Source organism: Capricornis sumatraensis, chromosome 12 (assembly GCF_032405125.1).
Source record: "Capricornis sumatraensis isolate serow.1 chromosome 12, serow.2, whole genome shotgun sequence".
Taxonomy (NCBI): domain Eukaryota; kingdom Metazoa; phylum Chordata; class Mammalia; order Artiodactyla; family Bovidae; genus Capricornis; species Capricornis sumatraensis.
In genome coordinates this window covers 22236902-22251504 of record NC_091080.1, presented here as the reverse complement: position 1 = coordinate 22251504, position 14603 = coordinate 22236902, and the positions used below count along the sequence as shown (strand labels likewise).

Below are 14603 nucleotides of genomic sequence, written 5' to 3'. Positions count from 1 at the left end.
CTGCTGTGAGCTCATGACTCCTTATTGTGGGTTACCAGACAGACCAAAGAAGTTTTGGAAATGAATAATCACTCATTTTTCTTGCCTATATTATAAACAGCTTAAATTTTTAAAACTTGTAGAGTAACAAAGAGGCTTTCCTGTGTGCGCTCAGTTACTCAGTCATGTCTGATTCTGTGCAATCCTATGGACTGTAGCCCGTATCAGGCCCCTCTGTCCATGGGACCCTCCAGGCAAGAATACTGGAGTGGGTTGCCATTTCCTTCTCCAGGAGATCTTCCAGACTCAGGGATCAAATCTGTGTCTCTTAGGTCTCCCTCGTTGGCAGGCGGGCTCTTTACCACTAGAGCCACCTGGAAGTTTTAATATTTCATTAATGTTCAAGGTAACTTAAAATGAGTTTAATATTTAAAAAATAAGTAGTTGATATTTTAAATTGTTTAATGGAGCCAAAATCTGAAAAGCATAATGATATGTTTAATTTTTAGAGCATTTCAGGCTGAATGCAAGGCCAGACTCCAGAGTCATCAACAAGGCCAGGGGTCGTGCACAAAGCACCCCTTTTTGAGTGCACATCACTTGGGCTTTGTCAGAGTGATTTAAGGCTGCAGGAGGCTTGGATCACTCATAAGGAACAGGATGGCAAACATCTCTGGAATTTTCTGGAATGTTTGAGCACCATGGCTTTTAACTATTTCTAATTTCTTAAAAGGGTGCCAAAGATTCTGACTTCCTGAGAGATATGGAACATCAGACTCCTTAGAAAGACTGCTCGGCTGGCGAGGACAGAACTTCCAAGACACTGAACCCTTCACAATTCTGCTGCTTCAGTCAGAAGACCATGGGATAACAGAATATCTTTAGCTGATTGCTGTCATCGTTCAATCGCTAAGTCGTGTCCACACTTTGAGACCCCATGGACTGCAGCATGCCAGGCTTCCCTGTCCTTCACCATCTCCTGGAGCTTGCTCAAACTCATGTCCATCGAGTCAGTGATGCCATCCAATCATCTCATCCTCTGTCATCCCCTTCTCCTCCTGCCGTCAATCTTTCCCAACCATCAGGGTCTTTTCCAGTGAGTCAGCTCTTCACATCAGGTGGCCAAAGTACTACAGCTTCAGCTTCAGCATCAGTCCTTCCAATGAATATTCAGGATTGATTTCCTTTAGGAATGACTGGTTGGATCTCCTCGCTGTCCAGGGAACTCTAACACCACAGTTCGAAAGCATCATTTCTTTGGCACTCAGCCTTCTTTATGGCTCAACTCTCACATCTGTACATGACTACTAAACCATAGCTTTGACTAGAGGGACCTTTGTTGGCAAAGTAATGTCTCTGCTTTTTAATTTGCTGCCTAGGTTTGTCACAGCTTTTCTTCCCAAGGAGCAAGCTTAATCCAGACACTGATGATGGTTTGGGTCTTTTTTTTTTTTTAACATTTTTATTGCTGATAATTTATTTTCCCATATTAGGCCTCTATTTCAGTACCTCTGTGAGACAGGATCTGGTCTCTTACAGGGTTCAAGGCTCCATTCTGCACCACAAATGGAGATCAGAAGGCAGGGCTAATCTAAATGAGCATGGAACTAAAGAGCCTTCAGCCACGTCAAGTCCACTGAAGTCCAAATAAACCCACAGCCCTTCTCCAAAAAAAGCCTCGGTGGAGCGGCCAGGCTGGCGGTGTGAATGCATCTCCTGTGTGGTCTGCACACCTTTGAAGCCTCTGTGGAGCTGGATGGCCGGTGGGCCTGGGGCTGCTCTTTCAGACCTTGGGCAGCCCTCACCTTTCATGCAGCATCTCTCCAGAGAGAAGATGCAATCTAGAAGTTCAAGTCCATGCAGCTACAGCTGCTGCTCCCAAGATCACAGTGAGAGGGCCAGCATCAGCTCACTACCAGCTAGCTGGAACCTGGGAAAGACCTAGTATGTGTAACGTTATCACTGAAATGCAGATTTACAACAAGCCCAAGAACGGGAGGCTGTGTAGCACTGTGGCCATTCACTGGCAACTTCAGTGCAGCGGGGGCACCATGAAGATCAACTGTCCAGGACACAGGCCAGGCCTCCCATTAGGGTGGACGTCTTCCACTGGCCATCCCCGTGGTCCCTGAGGCTAAGTCTTCCCAGGGAACAGGCTTCATGAAACACTGGTGTTTAGGGACAGGAATAAGGAACTCTAGCTGGTCACCATATTGTGGTCACAGAAATACTGGTACAGGGTGCATGTTTGCACAGAAAAACAGTAGAAGCCGTGCCAGAGGATTTTTGTCTATGGAATCCTGAATGGCCTGGCCCTTGAGGTTTAAGAGTTTGTTTAATCCTTCTCTTTCCTATCACTTGAGCTCTTGTGATGGCATAGTTTCTGGACTAGCTAGGAGGCAACTCATTGTTTTTCATATCTCAAGAACCCTATTCCAAGGCCACATATTTCAAAGATGGGGACCTGTTCCTGGAGGCTTTTAAACTTTTTCAAAATATAGTATCAGTGGCCAGTTCCTCTTACTTGCCACTATATATATCCAGAATCTAGCAGTGTCTGTTACATATGTAAGCTTCTTTGATAGGGTCAGTCGCTCAGTCGTGTCTGACTCTTTGTAACCCCATGGACTGTAGCCCGCCAGGCTCCTCTGTCCATGGAATTCTCCAGGCATGGAGAATGGAGTGGGTTGCCATTCCCTTCTCCAGGGGATCTTCCTGACCTGGGGATCAAACCCAGCTCTCTTGCACTGAAGGCAGATTCTTTACCGTCTCAGCCACCAGGGAAGCCCCTAAGCTTTGGATAACTATTTGCCAAATGAATGAATGAATGTCTAAGGGCAGTTCTGAAAATGGAGAATCAGGGGGGAATGTGGCCTGCGGTGTAGGTTACAGATTTCTGGTCCTGAGCACCATGTTCCTCCTGAGCTGTGGATCAGCGCTGGGCAAGGAGCAGGTGGTAATGTCAGGCACAGCAAATGAACACGGTACCCTACCCGGATCTCCAGGCACACAGTTCTCTCAACGACGAGAGAACCTGCCCAGCCTTTTAGTGGTGTCTATTCACACAACAACAGGTTCTCTTGTGAAACTGATCTGGACACCCATGGTCTGATTATGCAACCAAGCCCAGGTTCCCAGAGCTCCTGGGCTGCCAGGATACTCAAGGACATGCTCAATGGTTTACTCCAGAAAGTCCATTTAAAAGATGTATGGAAGGTTACTAGTGAAGGTGGAGACCTCAGTTAACCTATCTGACAGGTTCATAGAAGGGTACTGACGAAGGTGGAGACAAAGGTACAGTTCTCCCACCCACACCATATTTCCAAACATTTCAGTCTAGCTACAAAAGGACCAATGTTTTTTCTTACCTCCTAGGACTGTGGCTTAAGGGAACTCATGAAAATGTAAAAAAGTATTTGTGTTATACTCTTGGAAAAGATGTATATCACCCAATGAAAAGATTAACATGACACACCCAAAGAAATAATGCTATTTCATTTCTAAAGGTCTGGTGTCTTTTATAGAAAAACAAATACAAATTTCAAAAAATGTAAAAATCATCAGAATCATAATAAAAAGTCTAACCTAAACTGTATATAAATCAATTTTAAAAGCAAAACAATAGCCACTCCAATTGCATTAGTGTGGTATCACTTTGGTGGTGGTGGTGGTTTAGTCGCTCAGTCATGTCCGACTCTTGTGACCCTATGGACTGTAGCCCACCAGGCTCCTCTGTCCATGAGATTTTCCAGGCAAGGATACTGGAGTGGGTTGCCATTTCCTTCTCCAGGGGATCTTCCCGACCCAGGAACTGAACCTGGGCCTCCTGCATTGAAGGCAGATTCTTTCCCAACTGAGCTACAAGGGAAGCCCATGGTATCACTTTAGAGTACAAGAAAATATTTTCATCAACACAGACATTAAAATATTTTCATCAACATTACTTTCAAGTATCTAGTAATTATGTGGAAATACTGCAATGATCAACACAGGCGAGAATCATGTTTGTAAGGCTTATTGTTGGTATAAAAATAGTCTGAGTCATAAGGTATAGATGTCAAAGAAGGAAATACATATTTATGGGTATATTATAATCCAACACCATGGGGGGAAATTAGGAAACTGTGCTCTCTAGGCTAAAACTTGAAATGACACATTTCAAAAACTAGAGTCTACAAATATCACTGACTCCTTCAACAAGACCTATTCTTTCATTCATTCGACAAATATTTGTCTTTCCCTTCTGTGTCTGGCCCCATGTTAGCCTTGGGGATTCAGTGGTGAAAGAAGACAGTCTTTGCACCTTAGGAAATTTCAGACTCCACCATTCCTTAGCCCCTACCCACATACACACACCACGAAATAGTCTCAACAGCAATCTTGAGGAAGGTCCCTTAGCTCTTACTGTGTGCAATGAGACAAGAGTATGTAAACTGTCCAGCGTGAAGTCCAGCCATCTCTATAGCCCTTGCCCCCTGCTTACTCCCAACAAACCCTGAGGGTTGAGAGCCCTGAATTCTATACCAGCTGTGCGCAGCTATCAGTCATCCAACCTTGAGAAAGTCAGTTCAGCTCTCTGAACCTGAGTCTGCTCTGAGAACTCTCTTCTTGAAGGCCCCTTCCAGATCACACGGAAGCAAATGACTAGAGATTTCTAATAATGGGCAGAGCCATTACCTCACAAGAGGCCTGTTCTATCAGATGACACAGAAAGTTCTCTCCTTATGTAGAGCTGAAATTGTCCCTCCATGAATACAGGATCTCTCTCCTACACACCAAACCTGTCAACTGTTTCTTATACATAAATGTGTGCTCATATGCTCAGTCCTGTCCAACTCTTTGTGACCCTATGGACTGTGGAGCCCACTAGGTTCCCCTGTCCATGGGATTTCCCAGGCAAAAATACTGGAGTGGGCTGCCATTCTTCCTACTCCAGGGGATCTTCCCAACCCAGGGATCAAACCCACATCACCTGCATTGGCAGACGGATTCTTTACCACTGAGCCACCCGGGAAGCCCTCTTATACATAATAATCCTTCAAATACTAAACAGATGTCACATTTTCCCAAGTCTTTCAAATAAAAAGTGCCCTTTAATGTCAAACAATCCCATGATTCCCAGACCTTTTTTTAAAAAATATTAGCTTTTTATAATATTAGTTACCTGCCTTGTTATCAACCGTTCTATTTAAAGTGCAGCCCTCACAATAAAATGTAGTGCTCTAAATCTGCGGTAGAACCAACAAGCGCACATTGAGTTACTGCACATCGCGTAACACTAAGACTCTATGATTGACTGGGAAAAGAAAACACAGCTGAACATGTAAAAACCAATAACAGGAGTACTATCTGAATCACACTCGCTTAAAACTCTATGAGAGAGAGACAGAAGAGCAGAGCATCAGGAGTACAGATCAAGGCACTTCCCTGGGGGTTCAGTGGATAAGAATCCACCTTCCCAGGCTGGGAAGGAGAAGGGTGTGTCAGGTGACCCCCATGCCAAGGGGCAACTAAGTCTGCCCACCGCAGTTAAGAGCAGCCTGCCCACGCAACAAAGAGGCAGCACGGCCAAAAAAGAAGCACAAATCAAGGCCTTAGAACCCAGATACGTTAGATGTTAACTTCTCTGTCTCAGATTTCTCACTGTAAAACGGGAAGCATACTAGAACCTACATTACAGGTGAAAGTGAAAGTGAAGTCGCTCGGTCGTGTCTGACTCTTTGCGACCCGTGGACTGTAGCCCACCAAGCTCCTCCGTCCATGAGATTCTCCAGGCAAGAATACTGGAGTGGGTTGCCATTGCCTTCTCCAGGGGATCTTCCTGACCCAGGGATCAAACCCAGGTCTCCCGCATTGCAGGCAGATGCTTAACCTCTGCACCACCAGGGAAGCCCAATTACAGGACTGGTATACAAAATTGAATGAGTGATGAGATCAGTGATCTTACGAAACAGTTATAAGAGGTACACAGCAGACTGCAAAGAGTGAAAGTGTTACTCGCTCAGTCGTGTCTGACTCTTTGTGACTCCTTGGACTGTAGCCCACCAGGCTTCTCTGTCCATGGGATTCTCCAGATCAGAATACTGGACTGGGTAGTCTTTCCCTTCTCCAGGGGGTCTTCCCAACTCCAGGATCGAACCCGAGTCTCCTTCATTGCAGGCAGATTCTTTGCCATCTGAGCCACCAGGGAAGCCCCATGCAGCAAACTAAATATTACCTAATAAAGTAGGCAACTTACTTTTCTAAGTGATTGTACATCAACTTGTTTATCTGAATACCTGTTTTGTGATGGGCATTCAAAAATGACAAAAAGAAAATAACTTTTTGCTATTTCCATCTAACTGAAGAGTGTGTTGTTAATAGATAAAAGTAAACTGACACTTCCTTAGGTTCAAAGGATATGACATCTCTCTTAGGAGATGAAGTGAATTACATTAGCAGAGAGAAAGCTAAGGGGAAAACAGGATAAACAGAAAGTAAACATGAAAGAAATAAGTTCTTAAAAACATCTTCCTTTCCATTAAAACTCAGCCTGCTTACTTTGACTGGACTATGAGAGCATCGTTTTCAGCACTTTATGTGCCCTTATGAGTATTCTCTCTATTGGTTTGCTTTTACGTTTCCTTTTAAAAACCTCATCAGAAGAATCATAATCTAATGCTAATCAACTTTTGATCATGTTTACATGACCACGGCAAGTGACCCAGCCCTAACAGGACTCTTTGTTCCAGTGCTCATTTAGTTCCAAAAACAAGTGCTGCCACATGGCATCTGCTCCATACAACTGAGTGAGCCGGCATGGATGTGAAATAGCCGGGGGATTTGAAACACATTTGGAGATCACTCACTAAAAATGCCAAGGGCAGTTAAATAAATGACCTCTGTACCTCTTTCTTGTTGTTTGTTTTTTTTAAAAAAAGCTTTCCTTACAAACTTCCATAAGAAACTTCACCAACGTCAACACAATCATTTCTTTAAAAATGATGACTCCTTTGTTGAAGGTTTAGTCTAAACTTCATTAAAATTTAAAGAAAACAGTCATTTGAACAGTACACTTTGAAAGCCTGAGGTATACCACACCACTGTGATGGCTTTCAAATCATTAAAAAGCTTTTCTTTAGCAAAGAACATTTAACCAACAAGGAACAACTGTATTTTCATTCATTACAAAATGGTCCCTTTGCCTAACAATATAATGAGAAAAGAGTGGAAATAAATCTTCACAACATCTCTGAGAGACAGGCAGGATGGAATGTTTTCTCAAGATAAAGTTTGCCCATATTCTCTTTCAAAATTCCCAAACTTTTAAAAGTTGGCAATACTGACACTTGTGAAGGGAATCAAGGGATAATTAAGTTCAAGGGAATGATCAACAGCAGTCACCAATATGTGGGACTTCCCTGGCGGTTCAGACAGTAAAGAATCTGCCTGCAATGCTGGAGACCAGAGTTCGATCCCTGGGCCGGGAAGATCCCCTGGAGAAGGGAATGGTTACCCACTCCAAATTCTTGCCTGGGGGATTCCATGGATGGAGAAGCCTGGCAGCCTACAGTCAATGGGGTCAAAAAGAGTCAGACATGACTGAGAGACTAACACGTTCACTTTTCACTTTCAAAGGTAAGGACACTGAACATTTAAGGATTTAGAGCAGTTAACTAATTAGTCCGAGGTCACCTAACTAGACATGGCCCCCCAACCCAAACCCTGACTGTTTGACTTCACAGTCTAAGCACTGCAACTGGAAAAAGCACCTAGTTCCAGGAAGAGCTGCAGATGCAGAGAGTGGGTGTATGGACACAGAGGGGGTCCGGGAGGGAGGGATGAATCAGAAGAGTAGCGTTGACTTATATTCACTACCATGTGTGAAATAGATAGCTAGTGGGAAGCTGCTGCATAGCCTAAGGAACTCAGCTCAGTGCTCTGATGACCTAAAGGGGTAGGAGCATAGGACGGAGGCTCAAGAGGGAAGGGATATATTTATACCTAGGGGATATATGTATGTGCTAAGTCGCTTCAGTCGTGTCCAACTCTTTGCGACCCCAGGGATTGTAGCCTGCCAAGCTCCTCTGTCCATGTGATTCTCCAGGCAAGAATACTAGAGTGGGTTGCCATTTCCTCTTCTGGGGGATATTCCCCACACAGGGGTCAAAGCTGTGTCTCTTAGGTCTCCTGCATTGACAGGTGGGTTCTTTACCACTAGCGCCACCGGGGAAGCCCTGGTATATGTATGCTGCTAAGTCGCTTCAGTCGTGTCCAACTCTGTACGATCCCATAGATGGCAGCCCACTAGGCTCCTCTGTCCCTGGGATTCTCCAGGCAAGAACACTGGAGTGGGTTGCCATTGCCTTCTCCAATGCATGAAAGTGAAAAGTTAAAGTGAAGTCGCTCAGTCATGCCCGACTCTTAGCGACCCCATGGACTGCAGCCCACCAGGCTCCTCCGTCCATGGGATTTTCCAGGCAAGAGCACTGGAGTGGGGTGCCATAGCCTTCTCCTGGTATATGCATACTTACAGCTGATTCACTTAGTTGTATAGCAGAAACTAATGTAACACTGTAAAGCAATTATGGTTCAACAATAAATCAATAGAAGCTGGGTTTGTAGACGCCATGATTAGTGAGAAAGAGATGAAGAGAGCAGTGGATGTGAGAAGCGACAGCAAAGACTGACCAGCCGGACAGAAGCCTACACGGCAGGAACGCACTCTGGGTTAACTATCAGGAGAACTGCGGCCCCTTCCTGGGGGACCCAGTGGGACCAAAGGGAAGTGAGTGCCCTCCAGTCTAGTATCAGAGGAGCACAATCACACACAGCACAGAAGTGTTTGGGATAAAAAGGTTAAAGTGAAAATAAAACCCCAGAACACTATGCAAATGTCAATAAAATAAAGAAAATGAACGACTGAAAATAGAACAAAAATTTAAGAACGTTTTATTGATCCCATAGTCAGAGAAGACGTCGTGGTAGGACTTACACTGCAAATTAACTGTGAATGTTAACCTAAGGACTCATAAAATGCCAATAAGGCTGCCAGGAATTGGTCTTTTCTGTTCCCCAATCACATCACTGACAACTGTTCAGCGTTAGAAGATTTTGTTGTTGCTGCTGCCTAAAGCAGAAGACACTTGTAAAACCAGAAATTCAAACACAGGTCAGAATTAGACCAATGTGAGATTTCCCTGGTGGTCCAGTGGTTGAGACGCTGCCTTTCAATGCAGGGAGTGTGGGTTCAATCCCTGGTTGGAGAGCTAAGATCCCACACGCCTCAACCAAAAAAACCAAAACACAGAAAAAGAAGCAATACTGTGATGAACTCAATAAAGACTTTAAAAACAGTTCACATTTTTTTTTTAATCTTAAAAAAAAATCAGCGCAAAGTGGTGTCACTAGTGGTAAAGAATCCACCTGCCAATGCAGGAGACACAAGAGATGTGGGTTTGATCCCTGGGTTGGGAAGATCCCCTGGGGGAGGAAATGGCAACCCACTTCCGTATTCTTGCCTGGAAAATTCCATGGACAGAGGAGCCTCGTGGGCTACACTCCATGGGGTCGCAGAGAGTTGGACACAACTGAGTGACTAAGTACACAAGGTAATTAAAGAGTATATGTGTGTGTGTATTTACTTTACCATATCTATCTATTTCAACATCATGAGACCTGAAGCAGAAGAATCCAGCTATTTTATGAGACCGACAGAAACTGTACGATTATAAATAAGCATTGTTTTAAGTCACTAAATTTGTGGCAATTTGTTAGAAAGCAAAAGAAAACTAATACAATACCTGAGGCAATTTAAACAATCTCCAAATCAAAACAATTATTCACCCCGGGGATGAAAGCACACGGCTATTTAAAGCAGTCCTCACGTGGGTCGGTCTTAACGATGCCTGCAGATCCCGTAACACCTTCCTTGGGAGGTCTGTGTCCCCCCACTCCATGCAGCACCCCTCTGCTGGGCCCCAGCCAGCCTCGATGCCCGCTCATAACCACAGGAGTTAGAACACTCACTCTAGAACCCATTTTACGAGAGCTTGAAAACTGGGTTTTTGGGTGAAGCACAGAGTTTCCACTTTTCATTTGCTAATTATAGATTTTCCATTTACTGTGTGTCCCTTGTTGATATATCATCCTTAGGGACTTCAAGGCAAGAAGAGTGACTGAAGGGAAGCAGAATTTGACCATTTGCTGGATTCACCAAACTACACCATCAACCTCTGACACAAACTGGTCAAAGTAACAGCATCAGCCAGCAGTCACTGTGACCCAGGAAGGTGGAATATTTAAATATTTAAAGACAGGGAGGATTGTCCACTGCTTGAAAACATATCTCTTATTCCATTTTATACCCTGCAAAGTTCTATTGAATTGACTTGCTATAAAATTCTAAGCAATCCACCCAACATTTTAGTCTCTGCATTTCTAGTTCAACAAACTTGAGAAACAACATTTGGATGAGTCAAGAAATTTCCTGAAAATAATTCAACAAAAAAGTCTTCTCATACCCCAAATAAACTTTCATTTTATTCGTTAAAATCAACAAATGTTTATGGATGAGGAACTGTGACCTTAAATGTGTGACAGTCCCTATTCTCAAGGAGGTTATGAAAACATAAGTACTTAACTAAAAAAGGCAGAAAATAATAAATTCTAGGAAAAGACACAACAGGAGACACTGCGTGTGGTTGAAGGTCCAAGAAAGAGTTGTACAAATAATTTGAATAACCTCTCCCTAACCCAGGTTTTCCAAGTCCCTTTACGTAGTCCAACACCCTAGGTCTTGTCTTCACCTGAAGTTACTCTATCTTTCAAATCTTAAATTTTGGAACCCTCTTTCATATTAAACACTAGATCCTGGTCAGGGAGAAACTCTTATCTGCAACCATCACTTTGAGTCTCCATGGAGGGGAGAAGACTCTTGTTTTGTTCACTCCCTAGGGAAGGCAAGTGGTTAATCTGATATTTTAATTACAGGACCCCACCCTCACTTCAGAGGAAGGAAAAATAAGCAACATTTTGCCCTTGAGCCTCCAACAACTTATCAGAAGCTCTGTATTTACTGGTTACTGGATCCTGTTCAGCCATTAATAAAGTCATCCCTTATTCCTTATACTCTATTCTCAAAAACTGAGAACACAGAGGGGGAAGATGGATGAGTTACTGATCCCTGAAATCCAACAATCTCTTTATCTTTCTCTCCAATATGCCCTGCGTGCATACTAAGTTGCTCAGTCACGTCTGACTCTGCGGCCCCATGGACTGTAGCCTGCTAGGCTCCTCTGTCCATGGGATTCTCCAGGCAAGAATGCTGGAGTGGGTTGCCATGCCCTCCTCCAGGGGTCTTCTCAACCCAGGGATCGAACCCAAGTCTCATTATGTTTCCTGCATCAGCAGATGGGTTCATTACCACTAGCACCACCTGGGAAGCCCTCAAATGTACCCTAGAAGTCATCAATCTTGGGCCAACTTAGCTGTTTTCCTTTACTCATTTTATAGAGAACTCTGTTGGCCTAGGAATTAAGAACATTTCTAAACTTAATCTCCAATCTTTGGCAGACACTCTCTGCTACCTAGTAATCTTCTACTAGCCTCTGTTCAGTTTTAATTCTCATTTTCTACAGTAGCTCTTGCAAACCCTCCTGAACTCTTACTCATAGTATATATCCTTATCTTCAATTTCACTGAGAAAACAGTAGTGTTTGGTTTTGAAATATATGAACTTCCTGCCCACACCTTTACTTCCATAAACTTTCTGTGTCTTGTTCAAGGCTTACCTTTCTTTTTTTTTTTAATTGGGGTATACCTGCTGTACCACATTATATAATGCTGAATCAGCTGTATGGGTACATATATCCCCTCTTCCACGGCACTTCCTCCCAAACCCCACCATAGGTCACCACAGAACGCCAGGCTGAACTCTGTGCTATAGAGCAGGTTCAGTATTCTTGCTGGAGAGTTCCATGGACAGAGGAGCCTGGTGGGCTACCATCCATGGGGCTGCAAAGAGTCAGACACGACTGAGCGACTAACACTTTCAGTGTTTCCCTATATCGCAGGTTCCAGCTATCCATTTTAGAGGCTAACCTCTTGACCTGTGTTCTGGGTACCACCCCGTCGTTTACTCGGCAAATACGCTCCATCAATTATGCCCTCTCTCTCCTGAAGCTTCAGAATTTTTGATCTAACACTCTGTCCTCCGGTGGTATAGACACGCTCAAAACCCAGTTTTAAAAACCAAAGCAAAAGATCTGCTACTACAACAACGAAACCAGAGCTGCCTCTTCGAACCTGCAAGTTCCTGGTGCTCTGTGCCAGCTCCTTCTTTTAACAGCGAGGCTCTGGGATCAGGATTCCGTGCTGCTGCCCTCTGCCTTTCCACATGGCGTCTCCATGTGCCTCGTGCACACGACCCTCCTCTGCCACTGCTCCCACCAGCGTGACCGGATGACCTGCCCTGTTTCGACATTCAGCAGACGCTCTTCCTTTCTTCTTGGCCTTGACCTCTCCACAGCATTTGATGTGCGACGACTTCCGCCTTACAACTCCCTTCCCCTTGGCTTTTCATAACATCACCGCCTCCTGTCGTTCCTTCTATACTGCAGAGCGCTCTCTCTGTCTTTAGTGGCCAAACCTTACGTTGTTAAGCTTTTCCCAGGATTCTATTCTTGGCTGTCCTCTCTCTTCTCAAACTCAACGGTCCCTGGGGAGGGGGGAGGGGGAGGGATGCTCGCAGCATGAATTATCTGTCACGCCCATAAATCAATCAGACTAAATCTGAACTCTTGCTTCCTCTCCACCCCCAGCCCTACCTTCCGGAGCTCACCTCCATCATGGCGCTGCCCTGCACCTGTCTGTCCTCCCTGCCCTGCGTGCCTAGGGCATGAACACAACGCCCTGCTGTCTGCGGTGGTGGCTGGGGCTGGGAGCCTGGATGGCGACGGGACCCAGAAAGAGCACCTGAGCGGACCTAAGGATGTAGCTACCCAAAGTATCCCAGATGAACTTCACTCAGTTATACTGTGCACATCTTCAGCAGAGTGGTATATATATATATGTGTGTGTGTGTTTTCATCTCTGAATCTTGTTTATTATGTTTATTAGTTCCTGGCACATGGTGGATCCTCAATTCATATTTAATTTGTATTTTTGTAATCAAAGAAGTACAAAAAGAATGGGATATCTGACATAAGCTTTGAAGCGTCGGTAGACTTTCAACAGCTACAGATGCAGGAGGCATCATTTAAGCCAGAGGGAGCAGAAAGAGCATTTGGCTCAGAAAGAAATGCTGGATGGGTAGGAGGTATAAGGACAAGCAATTATCAGCAACACTGGAATGTAGAGGTAGGAGTTTATAGGGCTTTCTAATGGAGTTACAGATGCAACCTGAGCCTATGAAGCCTTTGAAGCAACATGATTTGCAATTGGAAAAAAAAATTAACTAGAGGACTCTTCTTTAAATAGCTGCCAAATGAATTACTTAAACGAGAAGAAATGAAGGTCTAAACTTTAGCAACTGGAGTAACAGCAGAAGAAAAAGAGAAAATATTATTTTTAAGAACGAAGGGAAAAAAACAAACGTGAATATTCAAGAACGGTGGAATCAGTTGAACTATTATATTTAAGGGGGTGAAAAATTTAAAGCACTAAAATTAAGAAATCTAAAATATATATATATATTTAAAATACACATTTAATGGATTGGTTTATTGACCCAAACAATCATGAATGGTTTGGGGTACTAGAATCTACAAGGTACTAATCAAGGTTATTGTGTTGGGAAGAACTCCAGCACACATGGCACACAGTTGGCAATTGAAGAGGGCATTCAGTATAAGCTTTGGAAAGGTTTTTCTATAACGTTTGAGGAGGGAGTTAGCAGAATAGAACCATACCGTGAAGCTGTTGTTAGCATTTTTTGTGCTTGCTTCAGCTACACTGGCATCTGAGAGGTCAACTTCATCAAATATCAGAGACTGTTAATGAAAAAGAACACAAACATATTATTTGAAAACCTAATTCAGTGATCCTCAGTATTTTTTTTTTTTTTTTACCATCAGGTCATGACCATGAAGCTATATCAGGAATTAGAAATAAAAAATGATGAAAAACTTAAGTTAGTGATATTTTGTGAGTAAAACCATAAAGTTCAATAAACACATAAATTTCAAACTGTACAGGACTTTAGAGAAGCCCCTGGTATACAGTCTCACTGCAAAACGCCCTGTGCTCTCCAGAAGCATCGTTTATGGGGAACCTACTAAGCGTGTGATATGCACACCTCCTCACACACCCCACCATGAGAAGAACTAGTCCTGGCTCAGGTCACAGCCAGTTACCGAACCTTCTGAATGTTGCCGTCCGCATCTGTAAATGTGTTCTAATGAGACGGTGCATATGCTCTGCAAACAGAAGATGACTTTCTTTATATACTCTTAAAATTTTTATTTATATTCTTTTCTTTTTTTTGGCCAGGTTCAAACACTTCTTTTTAGGCTGAAAAGCATTTTAATCAAAAAAGTTTCAGTGGTTAAAAACTCCATAGAATTGCAATCTTTAAAAATGGACAATTGAGAGATTAGGAAATTCTAGTCAATATATGTATCCTTCCTATTTTCAGTCAGTTGGGC

At 43.6% G+C, this 14603-nt stretch overlaps 1 protein-coding gene across 1 annotated transcript in view; it reads right to left on the bottom strand.

Moving 5' to 3' along the window:
* The window catches only part of DGKH (diacylglycerol kinase eta), a 193207-nt gene that overhangs the window by 91692 nt on the left and 86912 nt on the right, over positions 1-14603 (bottom strand). Inside the window, exon 4 of the mRNA XM_068984345.1 lies at positions 13869-13949. Coding sequence (XP_068840446.1) covers positions 13869-13949 — 81 coding nt within the window. The remainder of the gene's footprint in view (positions 1-13868; positions 13950-14603) is intronic.